This window comes from Linepithema humile, chromosome 1 (genome assembly GCF_040581485.1).
Source record: "Linepithema humile isolate Giens D197 chromosome 1, Lhum_UNIL_v1.0, whole genome shotgun sequence".
Classification (NCBI taxonomy): domain Eukaryota; kingdom Metazoa; phylum Arthropoda; class Insecta; order Hymenoptera; family Formicidae; genus Linepithema; species Linepithema humile.
The window spans coordinates 16011696-16038717 of NC_090128.1; the positions used below are offsets into that span (position 1 = coordinate 16011696).

Sequence of the window (27022 nt, forward strand, 5' to 3'; positions counted from 1 at the left end):
TGTATCTTTGTATAAAATGCAAAGCTGCTTAGCAAGACCATTGTGCCAGTACTGCCCTGGTGATACATTTCGAAGTGAAATTAATTTTAGTGATGTTTTCATTAAAGTTCTTGCATCTTTAGGTAATTTGTCTTCTGGATGTTCAGAATTCAAAATTGTAAGTAAAGACCGTAATTGATGATGATTAATTTTAGTATCTAATGCCCATTGTGCAAGTTTATCTTGAAAAGATACGGCTTCATAATAAGTACCAAATTCCTCATAAAAATTTTCAGTCTCTTTATAATCGTTGTCATAATCAACAGCGCTACATTTTGTACAGTGCTGACAATAATCTTCATTATGAATGCACTCTCCACAATCAAGAAAGCATATACATAAACTACATTTTTCACATAAGTCATACAATTCAAGATATTTATCATAAGATGACTCATTTAATATTGCACATGAATCAGATACTACAAGAGAATCTTTAATGATGTACTTATGATGATCTAATTCATTATGTTCAAAATTTCTTTGTTGCTCACATTCCAAACGATTTGAGTCATGTAAGTTTGATTGATCTATCTCACTATAAGAAGAAGAGGAAACAGAACTTTCGAATATACATTCAACGTTCTTTTCATTATTAGCAGTGGAAGAAGAAGCTGTAGAATTAATATTTCTAACAGCTTGATTCAATAACTGATTCCGATATCGAGATGTCAAAGCATATACTGATTTCTTAGTTTTTGGCATAATTATATATACCTCCTATAAAGCATGTATATCAAAAAAACATTCAGATTTCAAAGATATATCTTTGATAAGAAATATGATGAAAGATATGAAAATGTCTTTTGAACTTATATCTTATAAATATGCGTGCTATGTGTGGATTCAATTGATATTTTAACAAAAAGATATATATTATACGTACAAAAATTATAATAGCACTAACATTTAGGTTATGTTTTATTAGCATAAAGAAACATACTTTCAAAAAAAATAAAGAACATATACGAGTATATATATTCACAACTTTATATTTTATTGTATAAAAAAATTATAACAATAAAATACTTACATGAAGATACAGAAGACAATGCACAAAGATTTCACTAAGTAGTCAAACGTCTAACAATCTACAATCACGTACAATGGCGAATGTAACTTTTATTTCCGCAGTGTCGACACAAGTCACAAGTGGAGCCAGATTCGCGCGTATGCGTGGCAGAATCTGAATAATTATAATGGTTAAGTAATAAATAAGGTAAATATATAAAATAAATATATATTTATAAATATTTAGAGTAAAATAAGTATTATAAAACTTTTTGTATACAAATATTTTGCAAAAATATCACTTCATAAGAGATTTCAGATATATGATATCCTGAAAATATTCAAAATATATCAGATAATGAGATATCTCAAATATGACAAAAATATATTGGTAAAATGATATCTGATTTAAATCTCAGATATATTTTGCTGTGTGGGATGATGTTTCTTTTATCGCTCAAACTCTCGGAGGTTTTGACAAAGACGCTTTAAAGAAAGAATGGCTTATTGTACATCTAGATTTTACAATAGCAGAAAAAAACAAATTTAAAAAAATTAAATTTTGATGATATGTAAAAACAGATTTTACAAAGTGAAAACTCCAGAAATACTGAGATAAATATCCCAATCTCAAATCTTTTATAAATGCTGTTAGATCACCTCCAAATTCTAATGCCGACCCAAAAAGAATGTTTTCAATTTTATTAGACTTAAAAACAAAAAACGAAATAGCCTTTCGTCTGTCTCTGTAAATGCCACTTGCGTTTTGAAATCAGCTTTAAAAGTTAGAAAAGAGACTATTTTAGACTGTTTTATGGAGATTAATGAAAAGCACTTATCTCTCATGTCGACAGACAACTTATATACACATTGTGTATATAATAATCCTAAAAAACAGAAAAGTCTTCTTAATCTATATGCTGCAGATGTTAATGATATAGCTAGTCCCTCGACATCTAATACGCAATAATAATGTTTAAAATAAATTTAATAATATTTTTTATATGATACAAAAAGGTAATTGTGTGCTACTTTTAGTACAGAGTGTAACAAGTATCTTGTCTGCAAATGAAACATACTTGTAAACAACGTGTAATAAGTATTTAGTTGCAAATGACACATTTGTAAACGATGTGTAACAAGTACTTTGTCTGCAAATGACACACTTGTAAACGATATGTAACAAGTATCTTGTCTGCAAACGACACCATATCTATATAAAAGTAATGTATAAAGAAAAATGAAAAGTGGTGTACAATAGGGCTCCTGGCGAAGGGCCACTTGAAAAAACCTAACACACCATTAGTGGAATCTCAAGCGTGGTGCGAAAGACCACTATATTAAAATGATTAAAATAAAGTTAAAATACTAAACTATCCAACGTATAATCACATTGGTATGCTTTGTCCAGATTACTTTTGTGTTAAATAAGATAGTCATAAATATTTTTTAAGTAAAAACATGTTTCTTTTATTTTCGATCAATTCTTTCCTTTACTCCTCAAAGTATTTTGCTATTTACAAAAGATATTATGCATGATATTATAATGTGATTTTTCACGTTAATGTATAAAATTGGAACATATAAATAAATTAATAATATACATATATGATATAAATATGTTTAAAGCTTATTTTCGTCGCAATTAACTCATGTTAATATGTTTTAATAGGAAAATGTTTTTCTACTAAAATTATAGAAATGTTACTTGTTTTGTTTATATATTGCGATACACATAATTTTTTATTATTATAGAAAATTTATTACGATATATAATTTTTATTACTTTATTCTTATTTTATACATTAACGTAAAAAATCATATTCTGCAGATACATAATGTTGAAATATTTTATTAATATAAATATGATATATGTTTTATAAAAGACTGCAAATCTTAGAAAAAATATCGCGTTGAGCTAAAGCAATACGTCGCTAGTCGACGAAACCAAATTTATTAGTGCCCTGAACACCTCTAATAAATTTTATTAGAATCGGACGAGCCATTTAGAAGTTATAGAATTTTAAAATAGGGAAGTTACTTTATAACCACCCTGTATATTTATTGAGAGCTAACGAAAGCAAGCTATTATGGAAAAATTCGACAGGAAATATTAACAAAAACAAGCTTTACAAATATTTCCTGTCGAATTTTTTCATAATAGTTTGCTACTTCTCACAATCCATAATATTCTACCGTGTGTTAACGATGAACCAATATGATATACACATTGAAAGAAAAGTGTTTGGTATTTGTGACTATAATTGCATGTGACTACAATTACGATTAGGAGCTCCATTTTTATTACTGCTATAATGTTAGTAATAATAATTATATTTATAGTTCTACCAAAATATATATAGTTGGAAAATACATTATATTTAGTTAATTGCAACCATTTTTTTCTCTTAATGCAATATTTCTTATTTACTTTAAAGTTGTAAACAACTTCTTATAAATTTAATAATATTCATAATATATATAATGTTATATTTAAATTATTGGTTTTTAGAACGTGAATACATTGACGGTAACATTGCCTCAAACACTACTAAACATTGTATCGAGAGAAGCAATTCCGTCTCTCTGTTTGACGAGAATAAACAATACATCACTAACGGCAAGTTTTATTAATTTCTATTTTACTGCGTGATTATTTAATATGGGCGTATAGCCCAAAGGATTTGTTCGACTCGGTTGAAAACTTTAAGAAACCAATTTTGTTAGAAAAATATAAATTTATTTTTCTCGTCAGAGAATGAGTATGTACAGTTTGAGTTGTGTTTAAATTAATTGATTGCGCCAGAGGCGCTTTCTCGGTAAAGGTGTAAGACCGAGAATTAAAAGAAAAATTGACGGGCGCGGTAAGAGATTACCGGCCGCGTCTTGGTATACTGAACGGGTCCTAAAAAGGACGGTTCAATTGAATCTGCTCGTTGAAGCCCCTTTCCCGGCGTCGGTGGAACTCCGTTCGGGAAGTGGTTTTCCGTCTGACAACTGCTCTCTGAGCAGGCTCTAGGCGGCGAAGTTTTGACCGCCACTGAATGAGTTTCCGGCGTGCCGTTGGCTGCTACCGTCTCGGCTCTCGGTATTACGGAATGCTCCGTGTACCGAGGAGAGAGAGGTCTCTGAATTCGTCTGTCGCCTGGTACTAGAGTGTCCCTTGGTGGCCGAGTCAACCGGACGCAGAACTCTAGTGGAATTAGCTTCCACGCTAGAGTCTGAGGAGGTGACGGCGGTACTGAAGTTTCAGCGGGCCGCTTAGTTGAAATGTGCGGCCGATGCTGGGACTCTGTTTTCCTTTTACGTGCCTTGCGAGGCAGCGTGAGAAAAACTGCGAGACAATTTGCCTCTGGTAAATTCTGCTAAAGCAGAGTCTGACTCAGATCAAGGGCCCTTGGAGAGAGCTCGCCTTGAAGCGAGTGAGTGAGTAAAGATCTGCGGAGAAACTCTTTTATATTGCTTCGATCGAAGCTTGATCGCGAGAAAGCTCTTCACCGCCTGCGCAACCTAGCGGTGTATCCGCAAGCTCATAACTCGGAATAAGGTCTGCGGCGCGTAGCGGCGCCGCGGCGTATTATGCCGCGTCAGTGTAGCGGTGTGGCGGTGAGCCGCCACATTTAATATTTAATTTTAATTATTGTATTATATTATAGATTTAGCTCGCTTGACGACATCCGGATTCAGAAGTGTATATACACAGTTAACACAATTGGCTTTAACCATAAATGAGTTGAAAAATGTATTCCTTGAAAAGAATGTTTCTCGTCAAATTTGCACTGATTTGCAATTTTCTAAAAAATATGCTATGGAATTTCCATGCAAAACGCTGGAAGACTTCATGCAATTTGAAAAGAATCTAAAGAGCACTGCATTTCGGCAAGATTTTGTAAGACGTTTTTTCTATAAATACTTACGTGGCATTTATAAATTGTATATTTGATTTTAAACGTATTTACTTATGTGTTGTATACTTGATTTTAAACGTATTTATTTATGTTTTTAGCAACTTAATTTGTGGAAAATTGTCGACACAAGCATGCCTTTACTAAAATCATTAACTAATATTTTAAAAAATATATATGTCGAGAGATGTTGCTATGGCATTTACAGCCGTTAAAAAAGTGGAAGGAAAGCAGATTTTGAAAACAACTATTTTTTTGTCATTCATTAAAAGTAATTATTTTTTTAATCTATACATGTCTATATTTTATAATTTTAATTATTGTGCAATAACTCTTAATAAATCTCATTCATAAATTACAGAATGTTGTCATTGAAGAGTATTCAAAATTGAACGCTTATCCACCTATTACAGATAAGATGTATTATTCAACATTAGGCAGTGTACTTAAGGGTTGACAAGAGTGACGGTCTGAGTCCGAATTGATTTTGGGGGTTTCATGCGGAGAAATTAAAAACTAAGAACAATGATAGACAGATCCTTGTCTCTCCTGCAATAGCTCTCCGAGATACGAGTACAAGCTGAATATGAATAGAACTTGATTTTATTTATAAGAAAACAATAATAACACTTTATATTTTAAAATCTTTTTTTATTCTTTTGTCTTTCTTTTTAATTTTTTTTTAAATTGTAGCAAAAAAATCTTTTTAATCAATGTTGTGCTTTAATTATTCTATGTAATAGAATAAATATAAAAACAATGAATTCGCAAGTACAGGTATTTCATTGATAATAAATTCTACTAATTTATACATTTTATTATTTTTAATCAATAATAATTATTTTAATTTGCATATAATATTTATCGATAATTTATATACATATATACACATACATGCATAGGCAAATATGAAATATATAACAAACGGGCGCTCGATAGTCTTGTTATGCTACTATTCTTCTGCTGCAAGTATCTAAAAAGCATTTTCAGCTCGTACTCGTATCTCGGAGAGTACTTTTTATAATTACAATTTTTTAATTACAATTACATAATACACATACATATTCTATTTAATTTTTTATCCGTTTTTTCAAAATTTCAGCAAAGCATCTTTGTAATGTGTGTTATACTTTGATTGTTCTTTTAATTCTCGACGTTAAATTTATGGTTTTTAAGTTCATGGTATCGGGGCCTAACAAAGGCTAATGAGCTCCTGATCAGGCGTCAGAGCATGCTTAGTAGGTCCCTAGCAGCGCCTATCAAAAATTTCTGCTCGGATAGCCTTAAGTTGCAGTTTTTTTATCTCCACTTCTAATTCTTTAAGTTGTATATCTAAATTTATGAGCTTTAATTTTCCTTTACGTATTTCTAGTTCTGTTCGTAAAATCTCTTTTTGCGTATTGTTATTTTCTTCTTTTATTCGTATATCTATTTCTAACGCCGTTTTTTGTAATTGCACTAATTCTTCTTTTGCGTTTACTGATGTGACAATATCATTGTTTGCAACCGATTTTAGTACATTTTCTGTTGAATTAGAGATTATTCTCGAAGCGCAGTTTTCCAGATCTTTTGAATCGAGTATATCTTCTGCCTGTAAATTTATAGAGAAGTTAGAAATTAGTATAAAAACTAAATGTAATTAAATAAAATAAAATTATTGTAAAGTTAATAGATGTTATCATACAATATTATCGTTGATGTTATATGTTTTTACTTTTTTTAGATATGCGTTAGGAATTTCTTCGGAAAATAATCGCCTTTTATTTATACATTTTGCATAATTTTTTACATCAATAAAATTAACTATGTTTTCTGTCTATAAATGTATTAATAAATGAGTAATTAAAATTTTAAAAATATCTTTATATATTCGAAAAGTATTGTCTTACTTCATCATTAACTTCATCATTATCTAAATCAAGTGTTTCATGTTTTATCTCCCACTCAGATTTATCAATATCTGAACTTTCATTTATATCGTCTTCTACAATTGTCCCCATTGAAGAGATTTTGCAGCTCTTTTGTTCATCTAAAGCATATTAATATAAAATATATATTAATATTATAATAATAACAAAAACTATAAATTATTTAAAATTATATATATAAATTAATATGTACCGAATGTTCCGACACAATCAGAAGCACAAAACAATTCTTTTGTTTCTGTGGATAAAGGTAAAAAAGATAGAAGAATTTCTTCCCCAGAAGTAAAAGGCTGTATTCTTGCAGGTCCACCAGTTTTAAATATTTCTATGTTGTTTTTTGATAATTTTTTCTTTAAATTCTTTTTCATATTTTCATATTTTATCCTCACGGTTTTTGTCTTTCGATAATTTACTCCACAGCGAGAATTTAATTCCTCTGTTATTTTAGCCCAACAATTATCTTTTTCTCGCCATGTAGTACTATTAGTTTCCTTGGATTCGATAATGTCTACATATTTTTTTACAATTTCTATTAAAGTAGAAATTTCATCAGGCGTAAACTTAGTGCTTCTATTTTTAATTACTTCTTCCATTTTTAGTATAACTGCAAATATAATTATTATTGTATATATTATAGCGAGTTCGACTGGCACAGGTTTATTCGCTCCGAGAGCGAATAATGACGTCACAAGTTTCATCCCGAGTTACTACGTTCCCGCGATGGAACTTGTGACGTCATTATTCGCTCTCGGAGCGAGTAAACCTGTGCAAGTCAAACTCGCTATTAGATTATTTAAATATTTTATATAATTAATAACATTAAATTTAAAAGAAATAATTTTTTACCTTTTATTCTATTTGTCAGATACACTACACAATGTCCAGTGTCGGATCTACACATAAACTAGATAAGCTACAGCTTAGGGCCTCACATTATAAGGGAGCCTCCTTAGTATAGAAAAAATTTTTAAAAATGTATTTTTTGCTAATAAAATTGGTAATAAAATAATAACAGCAAACAATTATTAAAATAATAAAAAATTATTTTTTGTTGTTATAGCCTTTATTATCAATTATGTTTTTTGTACTTATCACAACAAAAAATAATTTATCACAATATTTTTTTGCGAAGAACCGTAAATTACAAAATCATATAACTCCTTTCCTTCATTTCCTTTTTTTCAGGTTTTCCTATTATAGCTAAAATATATATGTACTAGAACAATACAGGCGCGCGCTGCGCGCGCGCACTTATTATAGTAATTTAATAATTAAAAAATCTAAATATTTTAATAAATTTTTTATATTTTAAGTAACCGTCAAAATAACCTTCGCTCTCAATCTATCAAACTATCAGAATAATCGCGATAACCAATCAGCGTCGCGGAAAAGCATCAACAATACTTCCGATACATTCGAATATCGATCTTTCATGCCTTTTTTAAGAGTGGATTCAAGTAAATGACTTTTTTAATTCCAAGTAAATATTTACTTGAATAAAATAATTCTATTTTTTATTCAAGTAAATTATTTTTTTGATTTAATTAAATATTTATCAGAAACAAGTAAATATTTATTAGCATCAAGTAAATATTTATTAGAATCAAGTAAATATCTATTAAGATTAAGTAAATATTTATTAGAATCAAGTAAATGTTTATTAGAATCAAGTAAATATTTATTAGAATTTAGTAAATATTTATTTAACTCTAATAAATATTTATTCGAATCAAGTAAATATTTATTCGATTCAAGTAAATATTTTTTTTATTTAAGTAATTATTTATTAAAATCAAGTAAAGATTTATTAGAATAAAGTAAATATTTTTTTTATTCAAGTAAATATTTATTTAATACAAATAAATATTTATTAGAAACAAATAAATAATTTTTTTATTTCAAGTAAATATTTATTAGAATCAAGTAAATATTTGTTAGAATCAAGTAAATATTTATTAGATTCAAGTAAATATTTATTAGAATCAAGTAAATATTTATTAGAATCAAGTAAATATTTATTAGAATCAAGTAAATATTTATTAGAATCAAGTAAATATTTATTAGAATCAAATAAATGATTTTTTTTTAAAGTAAATATTTATTAAAATCAAGTAAATATTTATTAGAATCAAGTAAATATTTATTAGAATCAAGTAAATATTTATTAGAATTAAGTAAATAATTTTTTTTATTTAAGTAAATATTTATTAAAATCAAGTAAATATTTATTAGAATCAAGTTGATATTTATTAGAATCAAGTAAATATTAGAATCGAATAAATGATTTTTTTTAATGAAGTAAATATTTATTAAAATCAAGTAAATATTTATTAGAATCAAGTAAATATTTATTAGAATCAAATAAATAATTTTTTTGATTTAAGTAAATATTTATTAAAATCAAGTAAATATTTATTAAAATTAAGTAAATATTTATTAGAATTAAATAAATATTTATTAGGATTAAATAAATATTTTTTTCATTCAAATAAATATTTATTAGAAATAAATAAATATTTTTTTTATACAAGTAAATATTTTTTTATTTAAGTAAATATTTATTTGATACAAATAAATATTTATTACAATCAAATAAATAATTTTTTTAATTCAAGTAAATATTTATTAGAATAAAGTAAATATTTATTAGAATGAAGTAAATATTTTTTTGATTCAAGTAAATATTTATTTCATACAAATAAATATTTATTAAAATCAAGTAAATAATTATTTTAATTCAAGTAAATATTTATTAGAATTAAGTAAATATATATTAGGATTAAAGTAAATATTTATTTGATTCAAATAAATATTTATTTGAATCAAATAAATATTTTTTTCATTCAAGTAAATAATTTTTTAGATTCTAGTAAAAATTTACTTGAGTGGAACAATACAAGCGCGCGCTGCGCGCGCGCATTTATTATAATAATTTTATAATTATAAAATTTAAATATTTTAATTAAATTTTTTTTAATTTTAAATAACCGTCAAAATAACCTTCGCTCTCAAACTATCAAACTGTCAGAATAATCGAGATAACCAATCAGCGTCGCGGAAAAGCGTCAACAATACTTTCGATACATTCTAGTATCGATCTTTCATGCCTTTTTTAAGAGAAGCCAGCTAGCTGCAATTTTATATTCTGCTTCTTGATCTTGTTCCAGAGCGGCCTCCGATGCGGACATCGTCTCAGGCATGCAGAATAGACTTCATAGACCCGATTTTACGATTTGTCGGCTTCGAAAAGCTCAATTTTTATTCATATGTATTATTCAGCGTTCTAAATCTACATTATTCTTCTCTAAATATATGCATAATTTATCTAATTAAGTATGATGATATATGACGTTAAAATAATATTATTAAAATATTGCAACAGACAAAAATTTCTTACGTTTGCACATGAGCAGCCTGTTTTGACGAGGAAAAATCTTGATAAGTTTTTATCGCGCGCTTACGTATGTATGATATGTATCGTGGATATACGGATATCTGACAAGAAAGAAATAGTCATTTGCCAGCAAATCCGACTCGCGCATCTAGTTTCTCTAGATATTCTTTCTCTAGAAAGTTATTCAAAACGCGTGTGTATCTGTATGAGATTTTTACGAGTATATCCGCAAAAATTACGCAAGACAGGGTGAGTTCGATAGAGTTGCATCCTAGAATTTCCACATTCAACAAACAGTTGCTTCCAAGAAAGTTATAAGAAATTGAATTTTATACAAGATAAACTAATTGTTTAAATTAAGAAAAAATATACAAGTAAAAAATATCTAAATAATTTTGCAAAAAGATTCATAATAAACGCCCTAGTTTTTTACATATTTTTAAACTCCTTTTTTATTTGAATACAACTTGACAGCTTGAGGAAATGTAAACAATTGTCATAGAAACATTTATAAATTGCTAATCAATATTGCCTTGACAACCATTTAAATATAAACTGTCAAAATATATTTTTTGCACATGATCAATATTGCCTTGACAACCATTTAATCAGCGTCGCGATAAAACTGCAACAATACACTTCGATACTTTCGAGATTTCGATACATTCGACTATCGACTTCTCATGCCTTTTTTAAGAGTGGATATGATCAATATTGCCTTGACAACCATTTAATCAGCGTCGCGATAAAACTGCAACAATACACTTCGATACTTTCGAGATTTCGATACATTCGACTATCGACTTCTCATGCCTTTTTTAAGAGTGGATATATCGGAAACTCTTTACTTGTAACTATGAAGATAGCATGATACATCTGTAGTCTGACGTACCATACCTGCAATTGTTTTTATGTTCAATTGTCTCCGATATCAGAACAGCTAGATCGCTTGAATGCTTTTCTGACATAGACAACAGTTTATTTCTGATTTACTTCCGTGCTGATTCAAATTTTATTTCAAATTTTTAATTAAAAATGAAAAAAAGTTTTGCAAATAAATATCAAAAGAGGAAGAAAAAGTTATTAAAAACTAAATTATCTAATTTACCTTAAATTAACAGTTATTTTAAAATACCAGAAATGAAGGAGGGTTTATTTATTGGGAGTCAATCTGACATACCAACTATTTCTACAGATATATCTACAAATATTCCTACAGATACTGCGTCTAATTCTAAAACTGCAGATTGCAGAACAGAAGATATTGATTTAATGGCTGAAAAAGTAAGAAACTCTATTTTTGAAGATTTAAAAAAAGCAGGATATTTTAGTTTATCTATTGATTCCACACCTGATTTCTCACATATTGATCAATTAACTGTTATTGTAAGATATGTATCTCCTCATGATGGTTATCCCGTCGAACGATTTTTAACATTTATACGAATAGAAAACCATTCTGGAGAAAATTTTGCCAATTTCATATTTAATTATATTAAATGAGTGTAAAATTGATTTTAACAAATGTAGAGGACAATCCTATGATAACGCGGCCAATATGTCAGGAAGATATAAGGATATGCAACAAAAAATTTTAGCAAAATATAAATATGCTGTATATATTCCTTGTGCTAGACATTCGTTAAATTTAGTTGGACGCGTTGCAGTTAATTGTTGTATAGATGCAGTGAACTTTTTTGCGATTTTGCAACAAATATACATATTTTTTTCTGCTTTGACAAAACGATGGTCTATTTTAAAACCAAGTTTAGGATCCAATTCTGAAATTCCAAAATGTCTTTTTGTTACAAGATGGGAAGCAAATGTTAAGGCTACAAGAGCAGTTTTAAAAAATTACAATTCAATTATTAATGCTTTAAAAATATTTTAAGATGATAAATATGAAAATGGCGAAACTAAAAGAGAAGCATCTATTATTCACGAGAAAATGGAAGAACTTGAATTTATGTTTATGTTTATATTATATAATAATATATTAGAAAAGTTTCAAAAAACCAGCAAAATATTACAAGATCCTCAAACATCATTAAATATATGTTCAAAAATGTATGCATATTTATCAGAGTTTATAAAAAAAAGTAGAAATGATTTCGATAAATTTGAACAAAATGCGAAAGAAAAATTACAAGACGACATAGATTATAAGAACGTAAAGAAAAGAAGAAAATTTAGAAAAGTACAGATTAATTATGAAAGTGCACTCGATATTGATGATCTTTCTCCTAGAGATCAATTCCGAATAAAATCTTTTATCCCTATTATGGACGCTTTAGAAATCAATATACAGAAAAGAGCTGAAGTGTATGAAAATATTTCAAACAAATTTTTATTTTATCTAAATTTTGATCTCAAAGACAACGAATTGACAGAAAATGTAAAAGTATTAGTAAATAATTATCCTGATGATATAGATGAAAATTTATGCGAAGAGATAAAACATTTTTACTTATATGTAAAAAAAAATTATTCCGAAATAAAAGACTATACTTTTCAAAGCTTATATAATATAATAATAAAAGATAATGTGCAATCAGTTTTTCCAAATGACGAAACTATATTTCGAATTTTTCTAACTTTAATGATAAGTAATTGCTCTGGAGAAAGCATTTAGCAGGCTGAAAAGGGTAAAAAATGAATGTCGCAAGCATGCTGCAAAGAAAACTATGTTCTTTGAGTATTTTATATACATATACCCTTATGGAAATATTTTTCTGAAAATATAACAAAACTTTGCTGAAATATATTTGAAAATCTCTCTCAATTGACCCCATTTCATTATCATTTCATCAATATTTCAGTAAAAATTTAGTAGAAAAAAATTTTTTTTGTTTATATTGAAGTATTTTTTATGAAATTTAATTACGTATTTAGTTCAGAAAAAAGTTATTCAGCACTGTTCATTGTAGTTCATTAAAATGCATACAATGAAAGAGAAAAAAAATACACTGTAGTAACTCAGTCAACACCGAGCATCTGTTTCATTACATCTATGTTATAATTTCGTTCTCAACAATGCAAATGCAATATAACACATGGTGTTATATTGCATTTACATTACATCTGAAACCATGTGAGCTTTCTCGGACGCGGTATAGCTCGCCGGAATCCGGGTTCGTTCGGTTGGGGGTACGCCAAAAAGAATGCACGCGATTGATGATAATAAATAAGAAATGTGTTTATTGAAATAATGAACTTGATGACTGTGTACATGCGATGTATGATTGATATAAATATACCCGGTGTGATGTGTACAAATGTGTAATTGCGTGAGTGAAAACAAAACGACGTATGATTGCGATGCGAAATGTGTATAAATGTACGGTGTGTGTCGCTGCATGAGTGTAAAGAAAACGACGTATGATTATGATATAAAATGTGTATAAATGTCCTGTATGTATAACTGCGTGAGTGAAATAAAAACGGTGTATGGCCTGTACAGTGATTTGAATGTCTGACGGCGGAATATGATCGATTTACGCGTGACGTGAAGCGTCTTGGTGCGATCGGTGGAATGATTTGCGCAAGTGCAAATGATCAAATTGTGACGGTTGGTACGACGGGGCGCTTGTCGGCGGGTGCGTTCGTAGCGGTGACGCGAGTCCGTTCGATAACCGATCGATACGGGTCGCTCGGCGGCGCGGATTGGTTGACGCGGTTTTGCCTGCCGGGTGGATTCTAACTTTAAATCCCGGTGCACGGAAACGCGATGTTAGGATGGGGAAGCCGAGTACGCTTGGCGGGTACACGAGAACGCTCGTGTCTAAGAGGTGAGGAGCCGAGTACGCTCGGCGGGTATACGAGAACGCTCGTATCGGGGACTTGAAGCCGAGTACGCTCGGCGGAAGTACGAGAACGTTCGTATGAAGGAGGATTTAGAGCGGCGATCCGGCTGGGTACACGGGAATGCCCGTGCACGAAGATCGGTGCCTGGAGAAGCCGAGTACGCTCGACTATACGAGAACGCTCGTATGCGAAGAAAGAATACCGATAACGCTCGGCGGTACACGAAAACGCTCGTGTGCTGGAAAAAGCATAGAAGCCGAGTACGCTCGGCGGACTACGAGAACGCTCGTAGAAGGATGTTCGCTGTCTAGCAGCGAACAAGATCTGGTCAAAAGACGTACAACCGAGCCTCTTTTATACCCGGCTGGCGGCCGACTGACTTCGGATCGGCAAGCATCGGCGGTTTCGGCGGCGGGCGGTTTCGGCGGCCCCCACTAACAGAATTTCGGAACGGTCGGATGTGAGGGTCCATTCGGCGATTGACCGCCGTTGTTTTCGATAAAGTTTATCGGCGCTCAATGCACTCTTGGTGGGCTACGGACGATGGACGGTCCGTAGCCGTAACGATGCAGCTTGCGGGCTTACACATCTATGTTATAATTTCGTAGCCAACAATGTAAATGCAATATAACACCATGTGTAATGTAATTAATGCTCGGTATTGACTAGGAATGTATACATAAGTATATCTTTTATATATATTTATTTATTATTTCTTCTTCATTACAAACTTGATAACGTAACTTTATAAAAAAAATTACTTTTAAGATAAAATAAAAACTTTCTTTGTAATTAAAAAATTACAATATTTCGCGTATTTATACTTTATATTAGGTGCAAATAAACAATTTTATGAATTTACAAATATAGTGAAAGAATCAGATTTTCGATATGGCAGTAATTTTCAACGATAGTTTAATAATTTTTCCTACTCTCAGTATCTAGCAAATTGTACAAAGCAAAATTTTGGTAAGCATCAGTAAATTAAAAAAATAAGTAATCTTCAAAGTAATTCATAAAAAATTTATTATAAATGAATATTTTTTGTCAATTTTTTCAATTTGTCAATTAAAAATCAGCAGAACATCGCAAAATTTTTCAATAATTTCACAAATTAATTTCATAAATATTTCAGCAATTTTTCATTAAAAAGTAACACAGTTTTCAGTTTAATTCAGTAAATTTCATAATATCTAATATTTCAAAACTCTTTTATTACTTTTCAGCAGTATATTTTAACTTTCCTTATATTTCACAGTATTACATTAAATTTTCATACAGAAAATTATGATTTATTTTGAAATATTTTCAGTAATTTTTCAAAAATTTTCATTTTACTTTTCATTGATTTCATAGTACTTTCAGCAAAATATTTCCATCAGGGTAGAGAGTGATAAACTGAGAACTTTGTCATTTGAAGATATTGTAACAGATTTCGCGATAAGAAAAGCACGAAAACGAATGTTTTAAATAAAATTGGATCCCGATATTTTATATTATTCGTTTGAAATGTGAGTTGCAATAAATGCGGACATATGTGTATATGTCCAGATAGCACAAGGACGTCCTATGAACATCCATTGAACGTTCGAGTTCGGACATCAGGACATCCATAAAACGTCCGAATGAAGTCCGATGAACGTTTTATGGATGTCCTATGGATGTTCGTTTTTCACAACTGTGGACGTCCATAAAATACACAAAAAAGGATCTAAAATGGACATAATTTATTCCAGTGCTTTACTATTCATAATTATTGCTGAAATAAACATTCAAAATACATAAAGGAAAGGTTTATCAGTAATAATAAATCTGAAATGCAGAATTAATTCAGATATATATATATATATATATATATATATATATATATAATATATATATATATATATATATTATATATATATATATGTATATTTTTAAAACTTAATTTTTCAAATTACAAAATTTAATTATACATACATATACATATCATATAATATATATAATTAGGGTTATAATTAATGAAAACTAAAATAAAATAATATATAAAATATTAAGCGTAATATAAAATCCCGGACAAGAAAAACATAACAAAAATATTCAATAAACAATATCCGAGAATATAAAAACAACACATCACAGATATATCTTAAAATAATCAGTACTTCAATTACATTTTTAGAAACAAAACAATAATATAAATAACTTTAAAGGAGGAGTTAAATTAAAGAAAATAAAAAACGTTTGGATAAATATATAACTATTGAATGCCATTTTTTTCGCGTGCTTCAAGTAACGTCTCGGTTCAACATTATCTGCATGTAATTTTCTTACAGTACCTAATAAAGTACGAGCATCTCGAGGAAGTTCTGGATATCTAGGTTTTATATATGCCATCAATTCATTTAGTGCGACATGAGTTATCTTATTTTTAATAGTCCATTCTTGCAATTGTGATGTAAAACTTACATTATCATTCTCACAATGTTCAAAATTATTTAAAAAATTACGATTAACTGGACTATCATCATTAATATTGCTATCAACATTATTATTCTCGCTGTCAAGGGCCTCTTCATCATTTATTAATTCACATTTATCATTATAAACGGCACATGTTAGTGATAGATCTTTATCCAATTTTTTATTTAAATTAATCGTATTTGCAAGTTCATCTCTCTCAAGTACTAATGATGATACGTGTTATCAACCCGGATAACTTTGATATCCGAATTGCGTTTTCGCGTATTCGAATAATAATAACTCTTTCGTATTAATGCCAATGTTTACCCTGGTGAAAAATATTCTCAGAATTTTTCATAAAAATTTTCAGATTTTTTACAAAAATTTTATAACTTTTTCAGAAAATTTTAAGATTTTTTATATGAATTGGCACACTTTTCAAAAAAGTTCAGAAAAGAAATGAAAATATATGAAAATATTAGGTACCGCGGAAAGTTCGTGTCGTTTTTTCCGATGAACGACATCTCTTAGAAAAACGACACGAATTTTCCGCGGTACCTAATATATGAATAAATTCATTATTTCTCATATTTTCCAGATCTGTATATATTAAAGCCCGTGTCCACGATGCAAGAAATTGGTTCGAATTCTTGGCCCAAAATGGTTGGATTACTTCAAGAAATGTGTAACCAATCAACTTGCTGTTTTTCTATAAAAACTTCAATTTAATTGGCTATACATTTCTCGGACCAAGAACTTGGACCAATTTCTTGCATCGTGGACACAGGCCTTTAGAAATCAAATATTTTTACAAGTTGAAAAATATACGATTTATCAGCTTTTATTTTTCTACCTTATTGGCCGGAGCACAGACTTTTGCATAAAGCATAACGCATAAGCATAAGGAAATTGATTGGTCCATTTCCTTATGCATTTGCTTATGCTTATATATAGACCAATCAATTTCCTTATGCTTATGCGTTATGCTTTATGTAAAAGCTTGTGCTCTCGGCTTATCTTTGAATGCATTTCATTTAGCAATGTAAAAACGTGTCATTCTATATTTATTTTCTAGTAGATATCGAACATAGAATGTCACGTTAACATACATGTTAATACATGTTTTATTCTGTGTTTGACATCCAATGAAAAAGATAGAATAGAAATATATACTTGCGTTAATTTGTACCGTTAAATAAAATGTACTCAAAGCATTGAAATATATACCATACTGGAACGAGCACGCCTTTGTTCTCGACCGGTCAGATGGAGATAGCTGTTCGGACCCGGATCTCTCTATCTAACCAACAGTTTTGGTCACGTGTTCACAGCTACTATTAGTCGAGAGTAGACGAGATAGAAAGAGAAATCCGGTACCCAGTCACTGCCTTGTCTGACCGTTTTGTCGAATGGAGGGGGTAGCCTGTGCGCCTTCCAGTATGGTATATATTTCAATGACTCAAAAGCAGGGCAAAATATGGAAGCTGATAAATCGTAAATTTTTTTTAGAAATATTCCGTTAAATAGAATACAGAAAAATGTACCTTATTACAACACATACTCGCATACATATACATTTAAAAATTCTATAAAAAATATATAATAATTACAAATATTGAATTTATTACATTTCATACATAATAAATATAAAAACCGCTTATGAAATATAAATTGTAATTATAACATATTATTGGCAAAAATAATTTTCATAATAATTATTATTATAACGCTTGCAGCTATACAGCTATCGAACATTATTACATCAGATTCCGTAATCTTAAAAATTCCGGCTAATAATTTTCTTTTTTTTTTTTTAAATAATTTTCTAAAAAATGTTTTAAAAATATGAATAAATAAGAAATTTTTTCTCAGAATTTTTCATAAAATAAAATTATAAAAAATTCTTAAAATTTTCTAGGAAATTATGAGATGTTTTTTCACCAGAGTATTGCAGATCCACAAAATAATTGTTTATTATTTATTCACCAACAGTTGAAATCACGCAAACTTTATAATCAGTGATCTCGATTTACGAGATGCGACAACGCCTAGGAACCTTAATGGTCCTGAGTTGCTTGGCAACGCCTTGAGACTGTATTATATGTCCTGAGCCTTCGCAATATTGAGTCGCTTGTAAAAGATCGGAACGTTTTGAAAATTCAGAAAATACTGAGAGCGATCACTGCGCGACACCGAATTTATACCCGACTTGATCAATGGCATCAAAGCGCGTGTCGAAAGACTTTGCAATAAACCGACAAATAATACCGACAAGAAACTCTCTTACAAGTCAACTCACTAATACGCATATGTTTTTTTTATAAACTATCGTTGTACACGACATATATTAACGCATACCAATACGTCATTATTATTAGTGCTTAAAACTAGACATATATTAGTAGTTAATAAAGGCAAATCATGAATGGAATCCACGATATTGACAGATGCACCAACTATCTTTTTTGCATGTGTATAATATTTTCTATTTACCTTGGGCATTTTTAATCATTAGTTATGATATCTGAATAAACCGGATTGTACCTGATTGTATCTGACTGGACCAGAATCTGCGTTGTATCTACAAAATAAAAATACATAACCTCTAAATATTATGCGTACTCATAGTGTCCATTCAATTTCTTTTTTCGTTCATATAATTGATATCATTCACATGTGTATAATTTCAATAAAATCTACTTACCGTTTTATTGTGAATAATAAATACGGAAAAACACAGAACGAAATTGAAAGAGAATGAGGCGATTGTTAACTTCTCGACGAAATAATGCCGAGCTGTCGATGGCAGAGCATTCTGCGCAGTCAGAGAAAACGCGCGAAACATTCATGTCCATAACCGGATATCTTATGGATGTCCAAATATTGATCACTGACGGATGTCCGAAATCAGATGTACGATGGACATCCATTTCATGTCCATAGACGTGCGGACGTAAAAGGGGCATAAAATGAATGTCCATAGGATGTCCTGTGCTATCTGGGTGTATATTATTGTATATTATGTTTTGTTATTCCTATAAGCCCGCTGTAATAGATTTTTTTTTTGGTCGCTCGAACTATCGAAAAAATGAAATTTTGGAGAAATATGGAGGCCTTCTTAAGATCATAGCATAGAGGCCACAAAATCGTACATCCAACCCCGACAATGTCCAATAGATATTAAAATGATATTGGCTGCGTTCGTCTTGTTTGCTTTCGTGCTAAAAATGTACACAAGCATCGCTTTAGCCGTTCACCTTGGCGCATTTTTTAATTTTATAGAGATTTTAGAAAATTCTATCTTTCTTATTTCTTCTATTTCTTTTTCACCTTCTTTGTTCAAGGTTTTTCCTACAAAAAGGAGATGCAACAACGTTGGTAGTGTCACACCACTGGTGTGGTACACGATTGAGCGTATACAAAAAACGCTCCTTGATTCGAATATTTATTCTTTATTGAGGGTATATTTCGAACCATGCTAGTTTAACTTATTTTATTTTCTTATTTATTTAGATGTTGGCAGCCACTAAACTAAACCGAGAAGTGTTCCGAACCCTATCATAACATAATCCTGTACATACATACGATACTAATTACAGGTTAAGGGCCGTTTCAACCCAAGATCTATAGAGAGAAGGTTACCTCATGCGCAAAGAGGGACGAGCGGTAAGAGGGGCAAATGCAGAGAGGGGCGAGCGGCAAGAGGGGCAATGATGATTTCATCGGCGAACAGAAGCTATCTCAAACAGCTACTGTTTGTCGATGAGATCATCATGCTCTCCCCTTCCTTCATTGCCCCTCGCCATCAAGCTGTTTCTAGCTCCCCCCTTCCTTCATCGCTCCTCGCCATCAAGCTGTTTCTAGCTCCTCCCTTACTTCATCGTCCCTCGCCCTCAACCGGTTTTACTGAGGTAACCTTCTCTCTATAGATCTTGGTTTCAACCAACATGGTTTAAGAAATTAAACCCTAGTGACATTCGGTTATCTTAACTTAACCTGAATATTGGTTCCTACCAATTATTTAACGGCGTTTAAATATCTGTAAAATTTAAGTTAAACGGTCGATCTCGTTAAAGTAATTAAACGTCGGTTTTAAGAAATGTTACTAACAATACTCTATTTTTATTTCTATATATTATATCATCAAATATGTATCCTGACCTTTATTGGATATCATATTGTCAAAATTCAAATTCAACACTCATTCACAGTGGTTGACACGTTACAGATACGTTAAAAATAATTGTGAAAAATAATAATTATTATTTTGTTGATATGATGGCGTATTTTAATCTTTTGTGGTCCTCAGATTCTGATGATGAAAATATTGAACAATTTGAACGAAGAAGAAAAAGATTTAAACAGCGAGGTAATTATTTTGAAACATTAGATGACGTTGAATTTAAAATGCGATTTAGATTAAGTAAAGATTTGATATTATTAATATTGGAACATATTAGAAAAGAGTTAGAATTTTTGACACATAAGTAAGTTTTTCAGTATTATTTTATAATTATAATTACAAGTTTAAATTATATTTTAATTATATATATATATATATAATAAATATATAAATCGTGGTAGAAACTAATTAGCATTACCTTTGGTTTAAACTCAGGTTCAAATTTAACTAAGGCACTATAAAACGTGAGTATTCTCACGTCTGCTTACGTCTCCGCCATTTTTGTTCCATTCTCTCACTCCTTGCCCTCTCGCCACTGTCACTGAGCTGAGAAGTTTATGATGATTAGGTTATGGTTTCTAAGCTGCTCGAACTCTGTGTTTACGTGTATTTTGATTATCCGACTGTGAACCAAAAAAAGATACAAAATGCCTTGCTGCGTTGCGGTCAATTGTGCCAATAGAACAGAAAAAGGAGCTCGATTATTTTTGTTTCCTGCGAATGATGGTCGTCGACAGCAATGAATACGTAATCTCCGCAGAGAGTCTTGGACACCAACCAAATCATCGTGCCTCTGTGAAGTAAGTTTATTCTCTTATATTTCCAATTTACGTAGCTTTTTCTGTTTGTTTAGAATCATAGATCGTTTTTTTAAGTGTAGTTTAGATTTGTCACCGTTTGAAATTACATAAATATGAATAACTGTAATCAATAAGGACATTTATTTTATAAGCAATTTTTTTATTTTAGAAACATTTTGAAAAATCAGTTTGAGACTGGTCAAGCAGATAATTGGCGAAAATTAAAACCAAACGCCATACCAATACTTTTCAATATACCTGATTCACCTGCAATGAATAAAAATGAAACAGATGAACCAAATACAAATGCCACTGCTGAGAAAGACGTAAGTTTCTATGATACATTACAGTAAGGTAAAAGAAATGATATATTAATTTGTTTGTTTATTTATTCATTTATTTATTGTTATATTTATGGGCGTGATTAATACTCTTGTACACATCGTACGAGTGATTAAATATAAACATAAGATTAATGAAAAAATTTACGGCTTTCTCAGCAGTGGCATTTGTATTTGGTTCATCTGTTTCATTTTTATTCATTGCAGGTGGATCAGGTATATCGAAAAGTGTTGGTATGGCGTTTGGTTTTAATTTTCGCCAATTATCTGCTCGACCAGTCTCAAACTGTGATTCTTCAAAATGTTTCTGAAATAAAAAAACTGCTTATAAGATAAATGTTCTTATTGATTACAGTTATTCATATTTATGTAATTTCAAACGGTGACAAATCTAAACTACACTTAAAAAAACGATCCATGATTCTAAACAAACAGAAAAAGCTACGTAAATTGGAAATTTAAGAGAATAAACTTACTTCACAGAGGCGCGATGATTTGATTGGTGTCCAAGACTCTCTGCGGAGATTACGTATCCATTGCTGTCGACGAACATCATCCGCAGGAAATGCAAATACTCGAACACCTTTTTCTGTTTTATTGGTAAAATTGACCGCAGCACAGCAAGGCATTTTGTATCTTTTTTTTGTTTACAGTCGAATAATCAAAATACACGTAAACACAGAGTTCGAGCAGCTTAGAAACCATAACTTAATCATCATAAACTTCTCAGCTCAGCGACAGAGGCGAGAGAGCAAGGAGTGGGGAAATGGAACAAAAATGGCGGAGACGTGAGCAGACGTGAGAATACCTACATCTTTAGGCTGTATCCCCATGGAGAAAGAAATAGCGGAACGGAACAGTAACGGAACAGTAGAGGAAAAGAGATATGATGAATATATCTCTTTTCAACTACTGTTCCGTTACTGTTCCGTTCCGTTATTTCTTTCTCCATGGGGATACAGCCTTAGTGCTCTAGTTTAACTGAGAGTTTGCTAAACTGCCAATTAGGTAAAGTTGGTAGAAACGGGCCTTAGGGTGCCGTCACATACAGCCTGTAATCCGTAATCCGCACCGGAAGTCCGCAAAAGTTACTAGGTATTTCGTCCGTAACGTTACGTGTGTTTTTATCTCCTTGTGTCCCATGGAGCCGTAAATACAAACGTAACGGTAGTACTATTTTTTATTTAACAGATTATAATTGTTTATTTGTATTTTATACATAAGAAAACTACAGAATATATTATGATTTTAACAAAAGTTTTAATTAAATCGTCAAATTTAGTTAAATAAATAAAATTAGAAAAAGCATTACTAGTAATAACTAGTAACTTGTAGTAACTTTTACGGAAATTTCATAGAATTACGGCTCCATGGGACACAAGAAGATAAAAACACACGTAACGTTACGGACGAAATACCTAGTAACTTTTGCGGACTTCCGGTGCGGAACACGGATTACGGGCTGTATGTGACGGCACCCTTAGGCTGGCGTCACATAGAACCCGTAATCCGTAATCCGCACCGGAAGTCCGCAAAAGTTACTAGGGATTGCGTCCGTAACGTTACGTATGTTTTTTCTCCTTGTGTCCCATGGAGCCGTAAATACACACGTAACGGTATTACTATTTTTTATTTAACAAATTATAATTGTTTATTTGTATTTTATTCATAAGAAAACTACAGAATATATTATAATTTTAACAAAAATTTTAATTAAATCGTCAAATTTAGTTAAATAAATAAAATTAAAAAAAGCATTACTAGTAATAACTAGTAACTTTTAGTAACTTTTACGGAAATTTCATGGAATTACGGCTCCATGGGACACAAGGAGATAAAACACACGTAACGTTACGGACGCAATCCCTAGTAACTTTTGCGGACTTTCGGTGCGGATTACGGATTACGGGTTCTATGTGACGCCGGCCTTACAGGTCGAAACCATAGACATAGAAATAAGGAGACGGAGTGTAAGCCGCGGGGGGTGAAGCCGCTTTCGGGGAGCAGGGACTACGGTCACATGGTACTTTGGTGCCACATTTATGCTACAACTAATGCCAATGTGGCACCAAAATACACGTGACTGCTATTCTCCGCACCGCGGAACTGGCTTCACTCCCCTCGCCTAAAGTAAGATTTTATGCTTTGTCTCCTTATTCCTATGTCTATGGTCGAAACACTTCTCAGTTTAGTTTAGTGGCTGCCAACATCTAGAAAATAAAATAAGCTGAACTAGCACGGTTCGGAATACATCCTAATTCGTCCATTATATTCGTATGGTTTTTGGAATTCTTATCATTAATGACAGGATTTGTATTATCCATTGTCGATTTTTTAGCTTTTGGGGATTCCGCGTCAGTTGGTTCCTTATCAACGGCGAGCCTTTTGTTATTCTTAGGCATATTTTTGGTTAACTTATTTGACATAGTAATACAAGAATTTGTTTGATTTAGATCAAAATTGATACCTATAATATCTGTAATATTTTTTAAGGATTGACAGGAATGAAACTAGCACCTCTGTCGGAATAGAAGTAAACAAATTTTGGTCATAATGACGGAAAAAAACGCATAACAATTATGATATTCATACTCAGAAAAAGTATACGCAACTTAGTAAAAAGCGATTTTTTTGGAAAAATGGTTTTAAAAAAATTTTTTTTTATAGAAACGTGTATTTCAATTTTTTTTCATTTTTAAGGACCAAATTGCAAAATCGGGCTCTTTACTAAATTGCACAGTTATATAAGGAATATATTTTTTTTTAATTGACAACAAAATATTACTTTTCCGAGTCACAGTTTGTTTACTACAAAATCATTAAATCTGAACGATTTCTATGCTAACATGGCTGCTTGACAAGAAGAAACAAACACCTCGCATTAGCGTAGCAAGACTAGCAAGCGCCCGCTTATCGTACTTTTTATATTTGCATATTGTTATATGTATATGAATTATTGATAATTATATATATATATATATATATATATATATATATATAATATTTATCAATAATTCATATCAATAATTCATATCAATAATTTATCAATAATTCATATATATATATATATATATATATATATATATATATATATATATATATATATTAACATCATCTAAAGATTGATAATAATAATTAAATAATAATATACAGGGTAATGAAATTTATTATCGAGAAAATACAAGTGCCTTTTATACTTGCTAAAACATTGCATGTAATATTTATGAACAATTTATATACATACATACACATATTTGCACACATATATGCATACATACATACGCAAATATGAGATGTATGATAAGCGGGCTCTTGCTAGCCTTACTACGCTACTATCTTTTGCCGCAAGACGGCTAAAAAGCATTTTCAGCTTGTACTTGTATTTCGAAAAGCTATTACAGGAGAAACAAGGATCTCTCTATCCTTGTTCTTAGTTCTTAGTTTCTCCGCATGAGGCCCCCAAAATCAATTCGGACTTGGGCCGTCACTCCTGTCAACCCTTAAGTCAGAAATATCATTTTTGAATGCATTATTACTAATTCTATTTTTCGTTTGAGGAGATATATCTTTGTTTTCATCCTTCATATCTATATCAGAATCGCTGTTGCTAGATTTAGAGATGATTTGCAATACCTTTACATTATGAGTGTTCTTGATATTTTCTTTCTTCTGCCTCCCGTTTATCAGGTACTCAGTATTTTTGTTGTCGTCTCACCGCGTGGCGCACCGCGTGGAATGAACAATTTAGAATGCTCAAATCCTACTACTGTTGGCAAGTGACCGAAGTCGCCGGCCTTAACACCTCTGATCCTGGCCTTCTTTATTGAGATCGCTTATTAGATTTTGAGTTTGTAATACTGATCCTGGCCTTCTTTATTAAGATCGCTTATTAGATCTTGAGTTTGTAATAAACCACAATACAGGCGTTATTTTATTTTGTACAAGGCACTTAATGGACTTTTTAGGTTAACTCAATACGTCTCTTAAGGAATACCAACCCATTCTCCTGCGTATTTGTCACTGAGTACAATTGAGTTTACACCACGGACTAAGGAATAGAGGGACTGAGTCTAAAGTCCTAGTTTAGGCGAGAGGGGATGGTAATTCAAGCGTGCGGGGGGGACTGCTTTCCGCCCACAGATGTCTATACTAGTACTAGATCGCTAACTTTAGGCTTTGACGTATGGAAAAACTGAGGCTGGCAGGATTTCCGGTTTCGGCCATGACACCCTACAACAAAATGGCCGCTCAACAACTGCTCAGCAACTGCTCAACAACTGCTTAACAACTGCTCAGCAACTGCTTAACAACTGCTCAACAACTGCTCAACAACTGCTCAACAACTGCTCGGCATCTTTCAAGAATTTTTACAATATTATCAATTTGTATCACCACGCCGGGTATCACATGTGCATACGCACGTACAGATATAAGGCCATCACACACAAAATGACATAATTGCATATGCATAGCATAAGACCGTCTCGACCAATGAACATGCTATGTAAATCAATATGGCACCTTTATACTAGATGTTCATTGGTCGAGACGGTCTTATGCTATGCATATGCAGTTATGTCCATTGAGTAAAAAGAAACAGGAGGGAGCATATACTAGCCAGGACTAGGTAAATCCGCGGACGGATGTACGTCATGGCAGCCATCTTGAGCGACCACTTTTTGAAAGTAAGAGGGAATGCTCGAGCATTGCTGCAAGCGGCATACCGTACGCCGTACGCATTAATATGCAGTGTATAGTCTTTTATGCAACAGTGTATGGAAATAAACGATCAAAATGGTATACTGTAGAGCTTGTGGCATAACAGCAGCAGCTCGAAATCATGGAATAACGTTTCATCGGTTAGTATTATCAACAATAATGAGATTTTTATTTTGAAGATTATAATCATATGTATAATATTGTGAAATTGTAGATTCACAATAATTACTAAATAATTTTCACTCACAAACAGGTTTCCGAAAAATCCGGATCAAAGAAATGCATGGATAAATTTTTGTAAGGACGAAGGATTTAATATAAATTTAGATTTTAGATTTTAACATTGCTCTTATGGAAATACTGCACGAGTGCAATCCCAATGAAAAACGCCATTAAAATTTGATATTATTGTTGCATATTATAGTTATTTTCTTTTAATTGTACATTATTTCCTAA

General features: G+C 31.1%; 2 protein-coding genes across 6 annotated transcripts; one reads left to right on the forward strand and one right to left on the reverse strand.

The window, feature by feature from the left end:
- Positions 1-5193: 5193 nt before the first annotated feature.
- On the reverse strand, positions 5194-26292 carry LOC105669708 (myb/SANT-like DNA-binding domain-containing protein 4). Of its 4 annotated transcripts, XM_067348172.1 has the most exons (7): positions 25846-26292; positions 25481-25742; positions 7730-7831; positions 7077-7487; positions 6845-6984; positions 6640-6771; positions 5194-6546 (listed from the first exon to the last, which is right to left on the reverse strand). In XM_067348172.1, the coding sequence occupies exons 3-7, from the start codon at positions 7782-7784 to the stop codon at positions 6202-6204; spliced, it is 1083 nt and encodes a 360-aa protein (XP_067204273.1). In that variant the 5' UTR covers positions 7785-7831; positions 25481-25742; positions 25846-26292; the 3' UTR covers positions 5194-6201. The 4 variants fall into 4 exon arrangements, with proteins under 4 accessions (XP_067204273.1, XP_067204272.1, XP_067204274.1 ...); XM_067348171.1 differs by having other exon boundaries at positions 25481-26292; XM_067348173.1 differs by lacking the exons at positions 25481-25742; positions 25846-26292 and adding an exon at positions 21125-21263.
- Positions 21377-22886, forward strand: LOC136997428 (uncharacterized). 2 transcript variants are annotated; one of them, XM_067348178.1, is made up of 3 exons: positions 21377-21506; positions 21676-21832; positions 22055-22885. In XM_067348178.1, exons 1-3 carry the CDS (start codon positions 21427-21429, stop codon positions 22181-22183), a joined length of 366 nt encoding a protein of 121 aa, XP_067204279.1. In that variant the 5' UTR covers positions 21377-21426; the 3' UTR covers positions 22184-22885. The 2 variants fall into 2 exon arrangements, 1 of the variants encoding a protein (XP_067204279.1); XR_010888177.1 differs by lacking the exon at positions 21377-21506 and having other exon boundaries at positions 21753-21860; positions 22055-22886.
- Positions 26293-27022: the final 730 nt, after the last annotated feature.